This window comes from Dendrobates tinctorius, unplaced genomic scaffold (assembly GCF_039654945.1).
Source record: "Dendrobates tinctorius isolate UK_male_01 unplaced genomic scaffold, ASM3965494v1 ptg000155l, whole genome shotgun sequence".
In the NCBI taxonomy this organism is placed as follows: Eukaryota; Metazoa; Chordata; class Amphibia; order Anura; family Dendrobatidae; genus Dendrobates; species Dendrobates tinctorius.
Window position 1 is genome coordinate 15,906,748 of NW_027361822.1, and position 20,032 is coordinate 15,926,779.

At 44.3% G+C, this 20,032-nt stretch overlaps 1 protein-coding gene across 2 annotated transcripts in view; it reads left to right on the forward strand.

The window, feature by feature from the left end:
* Positions 1 to 20,032, forward strand: part of LOC141051054 (uncharacterized) — a 176,487-nt gene that overhangs the window by 63,390 nt on the left and 93,065 nt on the right. Inside the window, exon 7 of one of the 2 annotated variants that reach the window (XM_073547878.1) lies at positions 1,840 to 5,515. The exons of the other annotated variant lie outside the window; for it this stretch is intronic. Coding sequence (XP_073403979.1) covers positions 1,840 to 2,834 — 995 coding nt within the window. The 3' untranslated portion in view covers positions 2,835 to 5,515. Of the gene's footprint in view, positions 1 to 1,839; positions 5,516 to 20,032 lie in introns of those variants that run through there. 2 annotated transcript variants of the gene reach the window in all.

A 20,032-nucleotide genomic window follows, 5' to 3' on the forward strand; every position in this document is an offset into this window, starting at 1 on the left:
GTGCCGGATCTGATTTTGTGTGGCTGCTGAGCGAGTATCCCCTACTTGAATGACAGCGCTACCTCACAGTATGTGTGTGTGTGTGTGTATATATATATATATATATATATATATATATATATATTACATAATTTACCTTTGTGTTTCAGTATTCTAAGCTTTGCACTATTATACATATTATACAGTTTTAGACATGTATTCATAATGGTTTAAAAATCACTAAGATAAGAATATGCGTTAATAATACAGACTTAATATGATGTGATACCACACAGTGTTTATCAAAAAGTGGTTATTAAGTACTTTTATGTCTTATATTAAATTTTGTTAGTTATATACTGACTTTCATACAAAAAAAATACATAATATCGATATAACATCATTAGCCATGAACCCGTTCTACGCCCCGGTGGCGGGCTTTTTTATTTATATATGGTCTCCCATCCTGGTATGTGCTGCACCCCTCATCCCTATCCTGGTATGTATGGTCCCCTCACCCCCCAATCCTAGTATGCACGGCCCTCTCATCCCTATTATGGTATGCGTGGCCCCCTCATCCTTATCTTGGTATGCATGGTCCTCTCATCCACTATCCTGGTATGCATGGTCCCCTCACCCCCCAATCCTGGTATGCATGGTCCCCTCACCCCCCAATCCTGGTATGCATGGTCCCCTCACCCCCCAATCCTGGTATGCATGGTCCCCTCACCCCCCAATCATGGTATGCATGGTCCCCTCACCCCCCAATCCAGGTATGCATGGTCCCCTCACCCCCCAATCCTGGTATGCATGGTCCCCTCACCCCCCAATCCAGGTATGCATGGTCCCCTCACCCCCCAATCCTGGTATGCATGGTCCCCTCACCCCCCAATCCTGGTATGCATGGTCCCCTCACCCCCCAATCCAGGTATGCATGGTCCCCTCACCCCCCAATCATGGTATGCATGGTCCCCTCACCCCCCAATCCTGGTATGCATGGTCCCCTCACCCCCAATCCTGGTATGCATGGTCCCCACACCCCCCAATCCTGGTATGCATGGTCCCCACACCCCCCAATCCTGGTATGCATGGTCCCCTCACCCCCCAATCCAGGTATGCATGGTCCCCTCACCCCCCAATCCTGGTATGCATGGTCCCCTCACCCCCCAATCCTGATAGCCATGGTCCCCTCACCCCCCAATCCTGATATGCATGGTCCCCTCACCCCCCAATCCTTGTATGCATGGTCCCCCCCACCCCCCAATCCTGATATGCATGGTCCCTTCACCTCCCAATCCTGGTATGCATGGTCCCCTCACCCCCCAATCCTGATATGAATGGTCCCCCTCACCCCTATTAAACTACACAGATTAAAAAAAACAAACATTTATACTCACCTTTCTTCCCCGTGTCCAGTGCTGTCCTGTTCTGCGCGTGTTGTGGTGCCAGACTGGGCGTCGGCGCAGTCCTCGCTTTTCGCCGCCATGTTCTTGAAGACACTGCAGTGTGTCTTCTACAAAATGGCGGCGGTAAGCGCGGACTGTGCATGCGCCAATTCCGACGCCATAACCCTCCCTCTTCTGACGTCACATGAAGGTGCAAGACCCCGCGGCAACAGCAAAACCGGCTCGGTAAGGTGTTGCAGAGATCGCGGTATGCGTTCAGTGCTTACGCATACCGCATTCTCTTGGGGGTCTGCGTCACTCTGTGGGGGGATGCGTCACTCTGTCTGGAGCAAGACTGCGCAGGCGCGTCACGCTTGCGCAGTCTATAGAGGCTTCAGACAGAGTGACGCTTAGCCCGTTATATTATAGATGGTGATATTAATTCAAAATAAAACCTCTGTTTCTTTCTCCTTAGATGACTCTATAAGAAGCTCGGAGGGGCATGTGATGTCTCCAGAGTTTAAAGCAAATGATCATGGTGTCACACAAGGTGCATATGAAGATGAAGAGCATTCAATTATCCCAGACATACCTTCAGAGCTATACAGCAAAGATTTATCATCTGATCCCTTTCAACAGTTCCTGTCTTCTGATTCATTGCAGACTGTTTTGCAATATAGGATCAACAGCAGAGGTGTTTTGGAACATCAACGTACTCACACAGAGAAGACATTTTCATGTATGGATTTTTTTATAGATGGATCAGATAGTGTTAAACAGGAGACAAGTGACACAGAAGTAGAGGAATTTTCATCTTCAGAATTTGTTACACATCAGATAAGTCACACAGGTGAGAATATATATTCATGTTCTAAATGCAGAAAATGTTTTTCAGAAAAATCACGCCTTGTTAAACATGAAAGAATTCACAGAGGAGATAGGCCTTTTCCATGTACAGAATGTGGGAAACGATGTAAACAGAAATCTGATCTGATTACACATCAGAGAATTCACACAGGGGAGAAGCCATTCTTATGCACAGAATGTGGAAAATGTTTTAACCAAAAAACACATCTTGTTAGGCATCAGAAAATTCATACCGGGGAGAAGCCGTATTCCTGCTCACTATGTGGAACTTGTTTTGTACAGAAATCACATCTTGATAGACACGAGAAAAGTCACACAGGGGAGAAGCCTTATTCATGTTCACAATGTGGAACACGCTTTATTCAGAAATCACATCTTATTAGACATGAGAGGAGTCACACAGGGGAGAAGCCATATTCATGTTCACAATGTGGAAAATGTTTTAACCAGAAATCGGGCCTTATTAGGCATCAGGCGTCCAATCCTGTTGACCACGAAAAGACTCACACAGAATCAAAACCATTTTTATGTCCTGAATGTGGGAAATGTTTTGTTCACAAAAAAAATCTACTTAAGCATCAACAAATGCACAAAGGGAAGTAGTCATTTACTTTTATTTCTAATAGTGCAAGATATCGTGCAATCCAAATGCCAAAAAAAGTTGGGATGCTGGGTTCTATGTGAAGAAAACAAGAATGCAATAATTTTGAAATCTCTTATTATCATATTTTATTTAAAACCGAACATATAATAAAATGAATGTGAAATATTTTTCCATTTCTTTTGACAAAATTAACTAATTTAGAAATTGATGGCAGCCACACATCTAAAAGAATTGAGATAGTGTTTACAATTGTACAGCAACACCTTTTTTTTTTTTTTTTGCAAGAGTCTATAAACATCTGAGTAGTGAGAAGAGCAATTGATTCCATTTTAGTAGAGGCATGTTGTCCCTTTCTTGTCATATGTAGGATTCTAGATGCTCAACAGTATGGGGTCTTCTTTATTGGATTTTTTTTCTTCACTTGCCAATTGATGAAAGGTCTTGATTGAAGGTGGCCAATTTATCACCAGAACTCTTCTTCTGATAAGTCGCGCTGTTGTGATGGATGCAATATGTGGTTTAGCTTTGTCTTAGGCCAGGTTCACATTACGTTTAACCAGCCTGTTCAACACATAGCGAATGTGATCGCGTTATGCTATACCCGCTAGCGCTGATGACTCATCAGCGCTAGCTATGACGGCGCCTCAGACGCTGCAGACCGCGTCCGAGGTTCCGTCACTGAATGATGGCACATCGTGAACGCGTGCCACTTCACGGCATGCGTCGCGATGCGCCCGATAATGGGGGTCTATGGCAGCGTTAACGGACTGCATAACACCGCGTTATACCGTGGTGTAACTCAGTCCGTCTAATAGACTGCCATAACGCAGTGTGGCCCCGGCCTTACTGAAATAAGGCTTTTTCTGAAATAGACAAGGTCTGGATGAAGCATATGTTGTTCTAAAACCTCTATATTGCTCAGCATTGAAAGTGCCTTTCAAGATGTCTAAGTTGCCAGTGACATAGGCACCAGTGTAACCCCATACCACGAGAGATGCAGGCTTCTGAACTGTGCTCTGATAACAATCTGGATGGTCCCTCTCCTTTTGAGTCTGCAGGTCACAGCGTCCTTGGTTTGCATAAAAAATGTAACATTTTGATCCATCTGGAGTTTTCCATTTTGCCTCAGTCCATTTGATCTATCTTCTAGGTTCTATTGTGAATAGAATATGGCAATAAGAGACTTCTAAATTATTGCATTCTTGTTTTCTTTACATTTTAGACTTTTTTTGTAATCTGGCTCATATAACAGATACAGTAAGGCTGTGTGCCCATGTCGCGTTTAAGAGTTTCCGCCGCGTTTTTGCCGCTGCGGAAACGCTTAAGAAAAGCATTCCCATTCAAACCTATGGGATTCCGCAGTTGCTGTGCCAATGCTGCAAATTTTTCCACTGCGGAATCTTATAGCAGTAAAATCCTCAGCATGTCCATTAATTCTGCGGAATTGCGGCGATTCCACCGCCATAGAATTGCTTTGAAACGCTCACTTTACGCATGTGGCTATGCCCACCGTGCGTAAAGTGAGCGCTTCATGTGCGGATGGTACCCAGGGTCTGGAGGAAAGGTCCTGGGTACCATATTCCTGTAAAAAATAGAATTTAAATAAAAAATAGGGATATACATACCCTCTGTCGGCCCCCGGAGTACTCAGCGGTGCACGCGGCGCTGCCAGCAACTTCCGTTCCCAGGGATGCATTGTGAGAATCACCCCAGATGAAGTCGCGGTCGCGTGATGCTACGTCATCAGAGGTCATTCGTGCAATGCATGTGTTGTAGCTGTTTTCGTTCTGACCCAAAGTCAGACATGCCAGATCACCAGTGAGGCCAAATTAGGAGTTTACGCCCTTAATTTACAAGCACTTGGAGAAAAAGAAAACTGCACACTGATTGTGAGCAAGTCACTTTATCTGACTCGTAATGAAACACAAGGCAATATTTTATACCATTTACAACAAATATGTAGCTCATGTAGCCCCGCCCCTGTTACCCAGGGTCATACCTTGTTTACAATGTACCCAGAACATGTTGTGGCTAACTATTGAGAACATATATGATAAGAAGTATGGTCTCCTTGAAGAGGAGACTGACAGACTGCTGCGTCATGAGAATAAATTCTAGCAATGAAAGGCAAAAGGCTATTAAAGAATTAAAGACAGTTAAAGGCAAACCATTAACCCTTCTATATCACATCCCGGGGAACGGAAGATGCTGGCAGCGCCGCTGAGAACCTGGAGGACTCCGGGGGCCGACAGAGGGTAAGTATATCCCTAGTTTTTATTTTTTTAAATTATTTTTAACATTCTATCTTTTACTATTGATGCTTCAAATCGCTTGGAAAAACGCTAGCATTCTGCAAGCTAAAAACGCTAGCAAAACGCATGCGAATTCCGCATGCGTTTTACCCGCGGCGGGGCGTTGTGGAGATGCTGTGGAAAATTCCGCAGCATTTCTGCAACGTGGGCACTCAGCCTAAAGCTAAAGTAATCTAAGAGAAAAAGAAAGGGAACACAATCTAGACCACTAACCAATGAATAAGGAACATTTGCAACTACTGAGTAATGTGTTCTCCAAATTGATGTATAGGTATTTATTTGGAATCAAACATGTATATATTATATTTGTGGCTATAACTGTAATTAAAAACCTGTTACCAATTGCTAATAAATGTTGGTTTGAACACTTTGGCTATCTCTTTCCATACTTTACAAGCATGTTCCAGGGTAGCTGGTAGTAAAAGTTGGAATTCCCAATAAAAGAAGGTCGGTTATTTCAGTCTAACAAGTTTGAATACCAGAACAGGACTAAGAAGCATAAAGTGAGTGCCTTATCTCCTGCTATCTACGAGATGTAGTAACTCAAAAAATTTTGAAATGTTTAACAGTGTCAGGTATTATAGCATTGGTGGACAAGTATAGCTGAAAACAATTGTTAGCTGCAGAGTAATGCTATTGTGCCCAATGTCTCCAGTATCTCAGCTGGCCAGCTATGAAATATGAATGAATCCTAAGATATCTAGTCTTTGTAAAAATGGGGCCACTGTCTTCTTGGTTTTGCTGCACCTACGCATTATTATTTAAAGGGAAACTGTCAACAGTTTTGGCCAATATAATGTAAGATGCAGCCATCACCTTTCAGGGCTTATACACAGCATTCTATAATGCTCTATATCTGACCTCAACCCGAGGGTCTGTTGAGGGCAGAGCAAAGTACTGCAGTGCGTATGTGCGGAAAAGGTCAAAGAGCCCCAACATCTGTGCACTGCAGTTCTTTGCTCTGCCCTCAACAGGGCAGAGACATATGCCTGAGCAGGAGCGCGATGCTGGGGAGCTTGTGTGGATGATGCAGGGTCGTGTCATCTACAAAAAGCAAGCAGGAGGGCGGTGATCATAAAAAGGTTGGAGACACTGGACCAAGACCAGCAACACCCATTGGACCGGACCGCCCTGCACTTGAGTATAATAAAACGTATTTTTCAGTTCTTCCAGGTCGAGTTGGGGGCTTATAGAATGCTGTGTATAAGCTCTGAAAGTTGATGGCTGTATCTTATATTGGCCAAAACTGCTGACAGGTTCCCTTTAACTTTAGTGGGGAGATCACATTACCTGGGCTGCACTTGCTGAAATGAAAAATCCTAGATGCTATAAAATGAAGGTTTTTATTTCACCAATGCATTTTGGCACCAGACTGGTGCCTTCACCTCACCAAACAGACCTACTTTACCACCCTGATCTCCTCATTAGCCAACAACCCCAAAAAACTTTTCAACACTTTTCACTCCCTCCTCAGGCCAAAACTACAAGCCCCTATCACAGACATTTGTGCTGATGACCTGGCCTCCCACTTCACAGAAAAAATAGATAATATCCATCAGGAAATCTGCTCCCAACCACCAAGTGCTGTGACTCCCATCCCTTCCTGCATCTCCCGTGGCTCACTTTCCACATTTGATCCCATCACAGAAGAAGAAGTCTCCAGACTCCTCTCTTCTCGTCCGACCACATGCACTACCGACCCCATTCCCTCACATCTGTCTCCAATCTCCCCTTCATCTCTAAACTTTTGGAGCGCCCAGTTTACTCCCACCTTACCCGTTACCTCTCCACTCACTCCCTTCTAGACCCTTCACAGTCCGGCTTCCGCCCCCTACATTCGACTGAAACTGCACTCATCAAAGTGACCAATGACCTTCTGACAGCAAAACGTAACGGTCACCACTCTCTGCTCATTCTTCTTGACCTATCTGCAGCTTTCGACACTGTTGACCACTATCTCCTACTCTCTAGGCGCCAATCACTAGGCAATAAGGACACTGCTCTCTCCTGGGTCTCTTCCTATCTTTCTGACCGCTCCTTCAGTGTTTTGTTCTCTGGCTCCACGTCATCTCCTCTTCCTCTCGCTGTCGGGGTACCTCAGGGCTCAGTCCTTAGTCCCCTTCTCTTCTCTCTCTACACAGCCCCAATTGGACAGACCATCAGCAGATTTGGCTTTCAGTACCATTTTTATGCTGATGACACACAACTATACACGTCATTCCCCGACCTTACCCCCGCTGTACTACAGAACGCCAGTGACTGACTGTCCGCAGTCTCCAACATCATGTCCGCTCTCTATCTGAAACTCAACCTCTCCAAAACTGAACTTCTTCTGCTCCCGCCGTCTACTAACCTCCCTAAATCTGACATTTCCCTCTGTGGGTGGCACTATAATAACACTCTGGCAGCAGGCGCGCTGTCTCGGTGTTATATTTGACACCAATCTTTCCTTCACATCCCATATACAATCTCTTGCCCGCTCTTGCTGCTTACACCTAAAGAACATCTCTAGAATCCGCATTTTTCTCACCATGGAAACAACAAAAACCCTCACTGTAGCATTGATCCACTCCCACCTGGATTACTGCAATGCTCTATTAATTGGCCTCCCCATTACTCGACTATCCCCTCTCCATACTTAATGCAGCAGCCAGGGTCATCTATCTGGCTAATCAGTACTCGGACACATCCGCTCTTCGCCAGTCCTTACACTAGCTCCCCATTCATTATAGGATCCAATTCAAAGTACTTGTTCTCACCCACAAAGCTCTCCACAGTGCAGCACCCCCCCTACATCTCCTCCCTCATTTCTGTCTATCGGCCTAACCGACCACTGCGCTCTGCAAATCACTTTCGACTAACCTCTGCACTAATCCGTACCTCCCACTCCTGACTCCAAGACTTCTCCCGCGCTGCGCCAATCCTCTGGAATGCTCTACAACAAGAAATTAGGACTATCCACAATTTGCATAGTTTTAGGCGCTCCCTCAAAACACATTTGTTCAGAGCGGCCTATCACGTTCACTAATCAAAGTCATTCTATGTGTAAGTGTGCGTGTGTAGCCCATTCACTATCCTCATCTAACCCCCACTCCCTCAAGATGGCTGGACCATCATTGTAAATACATCACTGTACTTTGTATCTCTCCCACCTCATTGTAGATTGTAAGCTCTCACGAGCAGGGTCGTCTTACTTTGCTTTAATTATTGTATTGTTAACGTTGTTACTTATGACTTATGTTTTGAAACTGTTAAACTGTAAAGCGCTGCGGAATATGTCGGCACTATATAAATAAAGATTATTATTATTATTATTATTTTTCAATTTAGAAATCCAAATGACCTAATATTATTTAGGGCATTTTCAGCAAAAAAGTAATAGTAATAGGATTTAAATGCCACAGACACTCATGTTTAATCTTTGTCAGTCTGTAACAAATTAGGGAAGAAAGAAACTCAATAACCAGAGCAGGCTTAGCGGGTTCCTTATTTAAAATTGTACGGTAAAAGAAAGAGGCAGGGGTTGCTGTATAGGAAACGCATGGCACAGAAGGATGACATTACCTTTGATGACACTGTGACTTTGAGAAAGTGTTTAGCCCATTTCTCCCTGCATGGCTTATATCCAAATTTGGCTGGTGCTGATTCTGCTTATGACCTGAAGATTCCAGATGATTTGGCTAAGAATCTTCTCATGGCTTTACAGTTATAGATAGAATGATCTCGCAGTGAGACTTTATTTGACTCATTTAATAGCTTGTACATGCTGGACAGTCTGTATGAGTGGAGGAAAGAGGTAAGTTATTAAATCACGCAGCAGGACACATGCAAGACAATTATCACCTACTTAGGTCCTTTGAAGATATGACAGTAGGTTCTAGAGTTGAGCGACTTTGGTCGGATCGGGTTTCGTGAAACCCGAATGAAACAAAATTTGAGTCGGATGAAACTGGTCCGACTAGGGCAAAAAAAAGTCGGAGTTTCGTCTGAAACCAGACTCCAATGCAAGTCAATGGGAAATAAAAGTCGGCATTGAGCGGATGACGCGCATGCGTCATTTTGATGGTGCGCCGGGCACCGTTTGGTGAAGGTCATCAAAAGGAATTGTTTATTAAATAATATACATACAATAATTCAATAAGAAAAATGACTTAAAAGGAAAAAAATGACCCTAGAAAAAACATGGGTTCCCAAGCATAAATAGTAGTAAGATTGTAGTCGAAACAACACCATGGTAGAAATTAGATTAATGTCCCAAAGCCATGTGCAGTCCGGCAGCAGAGTGTGCATAATCAAAAGACAATTTAAAGCAAGTGCTAATCCAGTGGATAGTCATAGGTTTGCAGTTAGGGTTATGGCTAGGGCTGGGGATTAGGGTTAGGGGTGTGTTGGGGTTAGGGTTGGAGTTAGAATTGGGGGGTTTCCACTTTTTAAGCACATCAGGTGCTCTCCAAACGCAGCATGGCGTCCAATCTCAATTCCAGCCAATTCTGAGTTGAAAAAGTCAAATGGTGCTCCTTTCCTTCCATGCTCTGCTGTGCGCCCAATCAGTGATTTACCCCTACATATAGAGTATCGACGCACTCAGGACAAATTGAACAACTTTTTGGGTCCAATTTCTCCTGTTACCATTGTGAAAATAAAATATTGGGGGCAAAAACAATCATTTTTGCAAAAAAATATGATTTTGTATTTTTACGGCTTTACGTTATAAACTTCTGTGAAGCACTTGGGGGTTCAAAGTGCTCACCACACATCTAGATAAGTTCCTTAGGGGGTCTAGTTTCCAAAATGGTGTCACTTGTGGGGGGTATCCACTGTTTAGGCACATCAGGGGCAACTTGGCGTCCAATCTCAATTCCAGCCAATTTCGAATTGAAAAGTCAAAAGGCGCTCCTTCCCTTTTGAGCTCTGCCATGCGCCCAAACAGTGGTTTACCTGCATATATGGGGTATCAACGTACTCAGGACAAATTGTACAACAACTTTTTGGGTCCAATAAAAAAAATTGGATCTAAACTACATTTTATGTGAAAAAAAGTTAAATGTTAATTTTTTAAAAAATATTCCAAAAATTCCTGTGAAGCACCTGAAGGGTTAATAAATTTCTTGAATGTGGTTTTGAGCAGCTTCAGGGGTGAAGTTTTTAGAATGGTGTCACTTTTGTCTATTTTCTATCATATAGACCCCTCAAAGTGACTTCAAATGTGATGAGGCCCCCCAAAAAAATGGTGTTGTAAAAATGAGAAATCGCTGGTCAAATTTTAACACTTATAACGTCCTAACGAAAAAAAATTTTAGTTCCAAAATTGTGCTGATGTAAAGTAGACATGTGGGAAATGTTATTTATTAAGTATTTTGTGTGCCTTATCTCTGTGATTTAAGGGCATGAAAATTTATTTGCGAAATTTTCAAAATTTTTGCCAAATTTCCGTTTTTTCACAAATAAACACAAGTCATATCAAAGAAATTTTACCACTAACATGAAGTACAATATGTCACGAGAAAACAATGTCAGAATCATGGAGATCCATGGAAGCATTCCAGAGTTATGATCTCATAAAGAGACAGTGGTCAGAATTGTAAAAATTGGCCCGGTTATTAATGTGCAAACCACCCTGGGGGTTAAGGGGTTAATCAGCTGCATAACTTGTGTATGCAGCAACTAATAAAAATGAATTAATTTCAAAAAGAGAAATACATAAATGTAGTCTATATTAGAGATGAGCGGATCTTTTGAAATTCAAATTTACTGAATTTGCCCCCAAAATTAGATTTGCGACCAATAAATTTGAGCAAATTTCAATTCTTGAAAGCTTGTTAATGATCTGAAAATACATGTAAAGGAGAGGAGAGACAGAACTCCAGCTGACTAAAGAACTTACACTTTATAGTAGAAAGAGAGGACCCCATTAACCATAAGAGGTTACACACTCTGCAGAAGAGAGAGAGAGAAAGGACCTGCTAACCATAAGAGCTTACACTCTTGAGGAGACAGAGAGGACTCTACTGAGTGTAAGAGCTTACACTCTACAGGAGAAAGAGGGCCCCACTTACCATAAGAGCTTACACTCTACAGCAGAAAGCGAGAACGAGTGAGAGAACCCACTGACCATAAGGGTGTGTGCACACGCTGCGGATTCTGCTGCGGTATTTTCTTCACATAAACCGCAGCTCATGCCAGAAAACGCATGTGCGGTTTTTGGGGTTTTTGGTGTGGTTTTTGGTGCGGTTTTTGGTCCAGTTTTGTCAGCGTTTTTCAAAGCAAAATACATACATAAAGTTTGTCAAAGTTGACTGAGGAAATAAAAAAAAAAGATGATGTCATTTCCTTGTCCAACCCCCCTTCTCCATTTTGCTGAACCAGATCACACATCAATGCCTGCTCCGCAGGCCATATAGAATCCTTTTGATGTGGTTTATGCTGCAAAACCTTAATCGGCACAGAGAGGAGGTAAGGCTGGTTTCACATTAGCGTTTCATCGCACAGCGCATCGTGCACTATTGGTCGCATGTGCAATGGTCCCCTATCTTTAACATGGCAGGCGCAGGGTCTAGCGCTTGCACGCGTTTATCAGCGTTTTTGTGCCCTGCGCATTTTCCAGGTGTGCGCCCAGACGCGCTAGACACTACTTGCAAGCGTCACGTCATCTCAGATCATTTGTGAAAAGGATTGGGAGACGAACATGCCGTGGGCGCCGTTGAGCCTATTGGGGGCCGTTGGAAGGTGATAATAATTTTTATTGTTTGGATTTTTTTGAACATGCTGTGTTTTAGTACTGAAGCAGAATAGGCAGCGGCGGGAGTTTAGGAATTTGCGCTGAACTTTGCCCAGCTGTTACGCAACGTGGGCACATTGCCTTAATGTTTTTTGTCATTAATCTTTATTTATATTTTAGTTGCAGGAGCGACGAAGGAGGAAGCGAAACAGAAGAATGTGGGTGCACACGCTTGTAGCTGAGCGACAGGAGAAGGGGCATTTTTATGTCCTTTACCAAGATTTGAGGAGGTAAGTTCAAAATATCTTTAATCCATCTCTTAAAAAAATACACAGGAACTATGTTGTTTTCATGTTATAATTTCAGATTTCCGGACAAATTCATCTTATTCTGCCGCCTGTCCATCCCGGTATTCGACCGATTGTTAGATATATTATCACCACCTCTGACCTTTGCGGATACGATTATGAGGAAGGCGATCACTGCTGAGGAAAGGCTGCTCATCACCTTGCGGTAAGTATATAATTTTTTGGTTTGTATGTGATTCGGCCTCTTTCACACGTCAGTGTGTCAGGTCCGTGTAAGGAAAGTTTTCACATGTACCTGACACACTGACACACGTACACCCACTCCAATTAATGGGTCTATGCACATGTCAGCGTGTTTTTGTGCCCCGTGTGTCCGGGTGTAAAAAACGCTGACCTGTCTGATTTAGAACAGTTGCACGGTCCACAAAGTGTCACGCACATGTGTACACAGACAACACACATTGATGTCCTCTGTGTGACACGCACTGCACAGGTGAAGAAGCACTGTTCCCTGGCATCAGGTGCTGAAGATGCTGCCATCATTCTCCCCTTCTCTGCCGGATTTCATTGCCATCAGGGAATAATGGGCTTCTTCTTCACCACCTGACACCGTGTCTTTGCTTCCTGTTGCACGTCTTCCCTGGCAGCCATCCGTGTGGGAATGATACAGCGCATGGGCAGCAGACGGTTGACATATATCTGCCGCACACACACAGACACATACATTTTTTCATGGTGTCTCTTAGATCGGGATATGTAAAACACGCATGTAAACTGTCAGCTGACAGGTTCAATTACATGTTTTGGTCACATTTCTAATATTTTTTTTCTTTTTCTTTGCAGATTTTTGGCCACAGGAGGGAGCTACACATCCCTACACCTCCAATTTATAGTTGGTAAATCCACCATCTCTCAAATTGTGAGGTGCACATGTGCCGTCATCTGGCAGAAGTTGCAGCCCATGGTGATGCCTTCCCCAACCGAGGAGACTTGGCAGCAGGTCGCAGCAGGCTTTGAGTCTGTGGCCAATTTCCCAAACTGCATAGGTGCAGTTGATGGTAAACATGTAAGGGTTCAGCAGCCACCACGATCAGGATCACGCTTCTTTAATTATAAGAAGTATTTTTCGGTGGTCCTGATGGCGGTGGCTGATGCACATTACAAATTTGTTGCCATCAACGTTGGTGCTTATGGCAGTACTGGGGATTCTCGGGTGTTGCAATCATCACAGATTGGTCAGCAAATTCTTCAAGATTGCGGAACGCTCCCAGCCCCAAGACCTTTGCCGGGTTCCACAGATCCAGTGCCCTGGATCTTGTGATGGTATCAGATGAGGCATTTCCCTTAATGACCACCCTGCTGCGCCCATACCCACGAAGGGGACTGGATGACCGGCGGAGGATTTTTAATTATTGGCTGAGTCATGCACGCAGATATGTGGAATGCACCTTCGGGATCATGACTAGTCAGTGGAGGATCTTTCACATACCCATCCAGTTGGATCCAGACACCGTTGACGCTGTGATTAAGGCATGCTGTGTACTCCATAACTATGCTCGGGAGTACAGCTCAGAGGTGGATTTGGAGTACCAGCAGCCAGAATGTAATCCTGTGCGCAACGTGTGTCTGGGAAGACCATCCAACTCTGGTGTGCGTGTGACAGAAACCTTTACTGACTATTTTATGAGTCCAGAAGGTGCCGTGCACTGGCAAAACTCGTGTGCTGGTGTTGGGCAGCCTGAACAGCAGTGAAAGATGGAAGAAGATTGATTGTCACAAACTAAGGACCCCTCAAGTAATATGTAAATGTTATTCATATTTTTTATGAAAAGTAAAAAAAAAATTAATGTTTTGGTAATCAATAAAAAAAGTTTGTTAATTCCCGGTGTGTGATTGGTTTCTGTTTCAATTAACACATTTTCATTCTTCCTATCCTTCATACAGTCCAGTGCCTAGATAGCCATCATACATCTACTCCTTCCCATGGGCCCGGGCCCTTTTAGCATCAGAGATGCTGTCCATCACATATTCCCTGGCCCATATACCATCACACATATCTTAAATCCTAGAATTCCTGCTCCATATACCATCACTTTGATCCCATAGTCCTGTGATACTCGACCCATGACATAGTCATAGATCAAGGGATTTTCTATCAGACTTCCGTTAATGTCAACCAAAAAAAAAAACAAATTTGAAAAAAAAAATTTATTTTAAAAATAAATATAAATTCAATATCATTGTTGGCATATACAAACAGAAATACTCCCAAATATATTTATTTTTTAACAACAACAAACCAGATATTTTGAGGCGACAAGAACATTTTTTTTGATTATTGTGTGGAAGTGGCCAAGGTGTTCTAAACGTACACATGTCTGGTTAATGTCAAAAATTCTATGGTGAACATTGAAAAATTAGGGCAGATAGTGGTACTCTGGGGTATAGGGATAGGTTGCCTGGGAGTTGCCAGAGTCAGACTGGGTATATTAATTTTGGTGGTTCATGGGTGGTCTGTACTCCACTGGTCGCTGCTGTTGGGTGGGTGGTGTAGGGCGGAATAGGCCAAAAGCGCCCATTAGGATATTGTTATAGGGAGCAATGGGAGCAGGGTCCTGTAAAGCAGTTAGTGACATCTGCTCCATGCTCATTAAGATCGACTGCCTCTCCGGTGTCAGGGATCGAGTCTCGCTGGCTATTGTCATTCCAAAAAAATCAAATTCGTCCTCAGTGGTCGTTTTTCTTATCAAATCCAGCCTTTCAGATGTTGCCTTCAAGTTGGTGTCCTGGTGTTTCTTTTTTGTTTTTTGTTTTGGTTGGCTCTGCAGATACTGGAAAGGCAGTATTTTGTTGTCCACTAGCTTCTGAGGAACCCAATGGTCCATCAGCTGCAGAAACAGATGTTCCTGCAGCTGATGAAGATGGGGCTCCATCAGATGGTGTGTCAGGACATGGTGGCAAGATGTCACCAACTTCACAGGATCCTGCTCCATCTTCTGAATCTTCCACTTGCGAAACTATGTTCCCTTGAGTGCTGTTGAGAGAAAAAAAAACATTATTATGTAAATTTTAAACGCTTTGTATGAGCAACGCTTTGGCCAACTCCAAAAGATATCTACGAAAAAAGCGGTGCCCCATTTTGCATAGCAGGTTGATAACGCATGTTTGCGTTGTACACATGCGGAATCAACGCATGCTATCAATACACTGTGCTACTTATCTTTGCTGACAATGAGCGCCACCGCAAGATAAATAGACATGCTGTATTGTGAAAAGCTGCGCCGCATGTCTGAATTTGTGGTTGCTTCACATGCGCTTTATTACGCATAGTGAAGATGTACAGTACAGACCAAAAGTTGGGCCGCATCTTCTCATTCAAAGAGTTTTATTTATTTTCATGACAAAGAAAATTGTAGATTCACTCTGAAGGCATAAAACTATGAATTAACAAAGGTGAACGGATGGACTCTACATGCCTGGTTCCTACCGTGAAGCATGGAAAAGGAGGTGTGATGGTGTGGGGGTGCTTTGCTGGTGACACTGTTGGGGATTTATTCAAAATTGAAGGCATACTGAACCAGCATGGCTACCACAGCATCTTGCAGCGGCATGCTATTCCATCCGGTTTGCGTTTAGTTGGACCATCATTTATTTTTCAACAGGACAATGACCCCAAACACACCTCCAGGCTGTGTAAGGGCTATTTGACCAAGAAGGAGAGTGATGGGGTGCTATGCCAGATGACCTGGCCTCCACAGTCACCAGACCTGAACCCAATCGAGATGATTTGGGGTGAGCTGGACTGCAGAGTGAAGGCAAAAGGGCCAACAAGTGCTAAGCATCTCTGGGAACTCCTTCAAGACTGGTGGAAGACCATTTCCGTTGACTAACTAGAACCAGGAGTGTGCAAAGCATTAATCAAAGCAAAAGATGGCTACTTTGAAGAACCTAGGAGTCATGAAAATAAAGAAAACTCTTTGAATGAGAAGGCGTGTCCAAACTTTTGGTCTGTTTTTTTTTTTTTGGCAGCTTGCCAGGAATTTGTTGAAGTAGTCACGAACCGACCGCCATCGTTGCTTGACATCCTTTTCTAAAAAATAAAAGTAAACATAATTTTACCAATCTTTCTTGCTTTATTAACAAGTTATCTAAAAATTGGTACATAAACGGTTACTTACCAATTTGAGACTGGGTTGCTTTTGGCAATGCATACCGGTCAGGGTACAGTTCTGCCATAATTTTACACCAACATCTATCCCTGTGGCCACGGTCTTTGTACAAATTGTCTACGGGGTCCCAAAGCACTGGGAAATCACGCACCTACAAACAAACCAACAATGGAATTAGCTACTATATCATTTACCAAAATACAAAAAAAAAAAAATACATTTACATATAACCCCTACCCATGCCCTAATCACATCCCTAACCCTAATCCCATCTCTAACCTAACCCTAATCCCATCTCTAACCTAGCCCTAATCCCATCTCTAACCTAACCCTAAAATAACGTTTTTTTTAGGTAGTGTCAAATTTATTTTTTGTTAGCAAAACAAAATTTAAAAAAAAAAACTTTCGGAGGTGACCCCCTATATTTTATGGCTAGAAAGACTAGCCAGACAACAGCGACTTGATATTTGTAGACTGGGAAGGGGTTAATACCCATGGCAACTTCCCAGCCTATGAATCTCAACCCGCAGCTGTCTGCGTATCCTTTCTGGCTATAAAATTCAGGGGACCCCAAAAAAAAATTTGACGTGGGGTCCCCCTATATTTTAGGGCCAGAAAGGCTAAGCAGACAACAGCGGGCTGGTAATTGTAGCCTGGGTAGGGGTTAATACACATGGCCCCTCCATAGGCTATGAATATTAGCCTGCAGCTGTCTGCGTATGCTTTCTGGCTCTAAAATTCAGGGGACCCCCCAAAAAAAATTTGACATGGATTCCCCCTATATTTTAGGGTCAGAAAGGCTACGCAGACAGCTGCGGGCTGATATTCATAGCCTAGGAAGGGGCCATGGATATTTGACCCCCCGGCTACAAATATCACTCCGCTGCCGCCCCAGAAATGGTGCATCTGTCATGCCTGCCATGTCCGTTATGCCGCATGACTCCTGGAGCGGTGTGCACATGCACTGAATTCTCATGCCCGTTATGTCTCGTGCTGCAAGATGCTGCACGCCGTTGCTAGGTAACCATCCGTGTCTGCTCTGATTCTGCAATCCTCTGTATTCCTGGAACCCCTGATCGTGTGACCTTTCCTATGTTCCTGTGCTGTCAGATTCTGCAATCCTCTATGTATTCCTGGAACCCCTGATCATGTGACCTTCTCTATGGTTCAGCCCAGTCTGATTTAGCAACGCTCTCTATGATCCTGGAGGATCTGAGCCGGAAGTCCTTCCCTGATCCTGACCCGGAAGTCCAGGTGCTATGGTGCTATATCATACCGCCCCTTCCTATGGTCGGGGCCTGAGTATCGTGTTGCTTCCCTGCATGGCTGGTTGGTCTGCTCGGTCGCTCCCTGTATTCTGTGCCCCTGCACTCTGCTCTGTAGTGCGTCTCTGCACACGCTCTGTGCTTGTATTCTGCCTCTTGTCTCGTGCCATGTCTTGTGTTGTCTTTTGTGCCATGTTTTGTCTCTGTCATGCTTGGACTTGTAGTCCTTCCAATGTTCTCTGCCTTTGCATGTTTCGCCATATCTGGTCTTTGCTATTCTGAGCCTTGTAGTGCTTCTCATGTTTCTTGTCTCTGTCTGGTTTTCCGTACTCTGTCCTTTTGTGCTCTCTTGCACATTTCCATGTCTAGTCCCAAGGCTCTGCCTTGGCCCGGCTCTGGGCTTCGGCCTACGCTCCGCTGCTAGCTCTGTTCTCTCTCTGACCTGACTCTGTGTTTCTGCCTATGTTCCTCTCTGCGTTCCGCTCCCTGTTTTGCATATGCCTGGCCTTCCTAGCCTCCTGTTTGTGCCTCAGCCGTGCCCGCCCTAGCCATGCTCGCCTGCTTGTGCCTCAGCCGTGCTCGTCGGTCAGTGACAGCTGTGTCGCCTGCCATGCCTCAGCCGGCTTTGCTTGAGTCTTGCCCATCTGTCAGTGCTGCAGCCCGATCAGCTAGCCAGTGCCCAGCCATGCTCTCTATGCTCCCTTGCACCTATGCTGTCTCTGCACTATGCTCTCCCTGCTTCTCTTAGCACACGCAGGCCCTCACCTGCCCCGTGGCATACCTCCCCGTGCTTCTGTAAAAGTACGCGCAGGTCTTGCCATGTTCCCTGGCGTGTCCCTCTACACGCGCAGACCTCCGTCCTTGTACATGTCCCTGGCGTGTCCCTCTACACGCGCAGGCCTCCTTCATTGTACTTGTCCCTGGCGTGTCCCTCTACACACGCAGGCCTCCGTCTTTATACCTGTCCCTGGCATGCCCACTGCACGCGCAGGCCTCTGTCCTTGAACCTAACCCTGGTGTGTCTCCTAGCATGCACCCTGCCTCGTATCCTGGTTTGTCTGCCGGATTCCTGAAGCCTGCCGACCGCTGCCAGTGGTCCGGAACCAGATGACTACTGTACATCCTGATGCCTGGATCCTGTCAGTCCTTGCCAGTCTTTCGGAGTCCGATGCCTTCGCACCTTCCTTGGACCCTGGCGTGTCTTCTAGCATGCACCCTGCCTTGGACTCTGGCGTTCTCCTAGCACGCACCTTGTCTTGGACTCTGGCGTGCCCTAGCACCCATCCTTCCTAGGAACTCTGGTGTGACCCCTAACATGTACCCTGCCCTGGACCCTGGTATGTTTTCTAGCACGTGTTATGTCTGGAACATTTGGTGTGCCCTTGCACGCGCCTTGCCGTGTTTCACTATTTGTGCCCTGCACCTGATTCTCTGTTTATGCCTTGCACCTGATTAAAGTCTGAAACCACGTTTGTTGAAGAAACCCTGTGACCTCGCTTTATGTTTCGTATCCTGTTGCTAGACACTCAAGAGTGTCTCCCTGAGCCGGCCGTCTGGTCCAGCCGCCGTGGTGGCTCACCCCCTTGGTCTTGCCCCTGACACTCCCTATACAGGGGGTGGGTTCCAGGGCCAGTCTGGGACTGAAAATCAGCCCTGGCACACCAACCAAAGCAGCCCGCGTGCTACAATAAATATATATATATATATATATACACACACATTTTTTTTTTTTTTTTTTTTTAAATGGGAGGGTATCTTCAATACAACCTTTTCTCTACAGTTTGTTAAATCAGAAATATGTGGGGCTATTGTGATCCTCAATTCAGGACTTTACAAAAAAATGAATCTGTCCAGTCTAGAAGATACTAATGTTTATAATGAATTGCATTCTAATCCGACCTCCTTTTTCAATTTAAAATTATCCCAGCTGTTACAAGAGGGTGTTAATGAGGGTTCTATTTCTGAAAAAATACAAAAGTATATTTATTGTGATTCACCTATCATTCCAGTGTACCACTCACTTCCCAAGGTACATAAAGAAATCTTTCCCCCTCCTTTTAGACCAATAGTCTCAGGGATAGGCTCATTTAGTGAAAGACTGGGGGAATGGGTGGATCACTACCTTCAACCTTTGGTACCTTTGACACCAAGTTATTTGAGAGACAGAAAAGTCACTGTTTCTATATTAGAGAAAATTCAATGGCAGGCTGATTATTCTTGGCTCTCTTGTGATGTAGTAGGACTATATCCTTCTATCCCCCCATCATGTTGCTATAAGCTGTGCTTATAGTACAGCAAATATCTAGCACATATTCAAACTTTCCTTTTGAAGGCCATACGATTCTTATTAACGCATAATTACTTTTCCTTTGATGAGAGGTATTTTCTCCAGATACAGGGCGTGAGTATGGGTGCGAAATTTTCT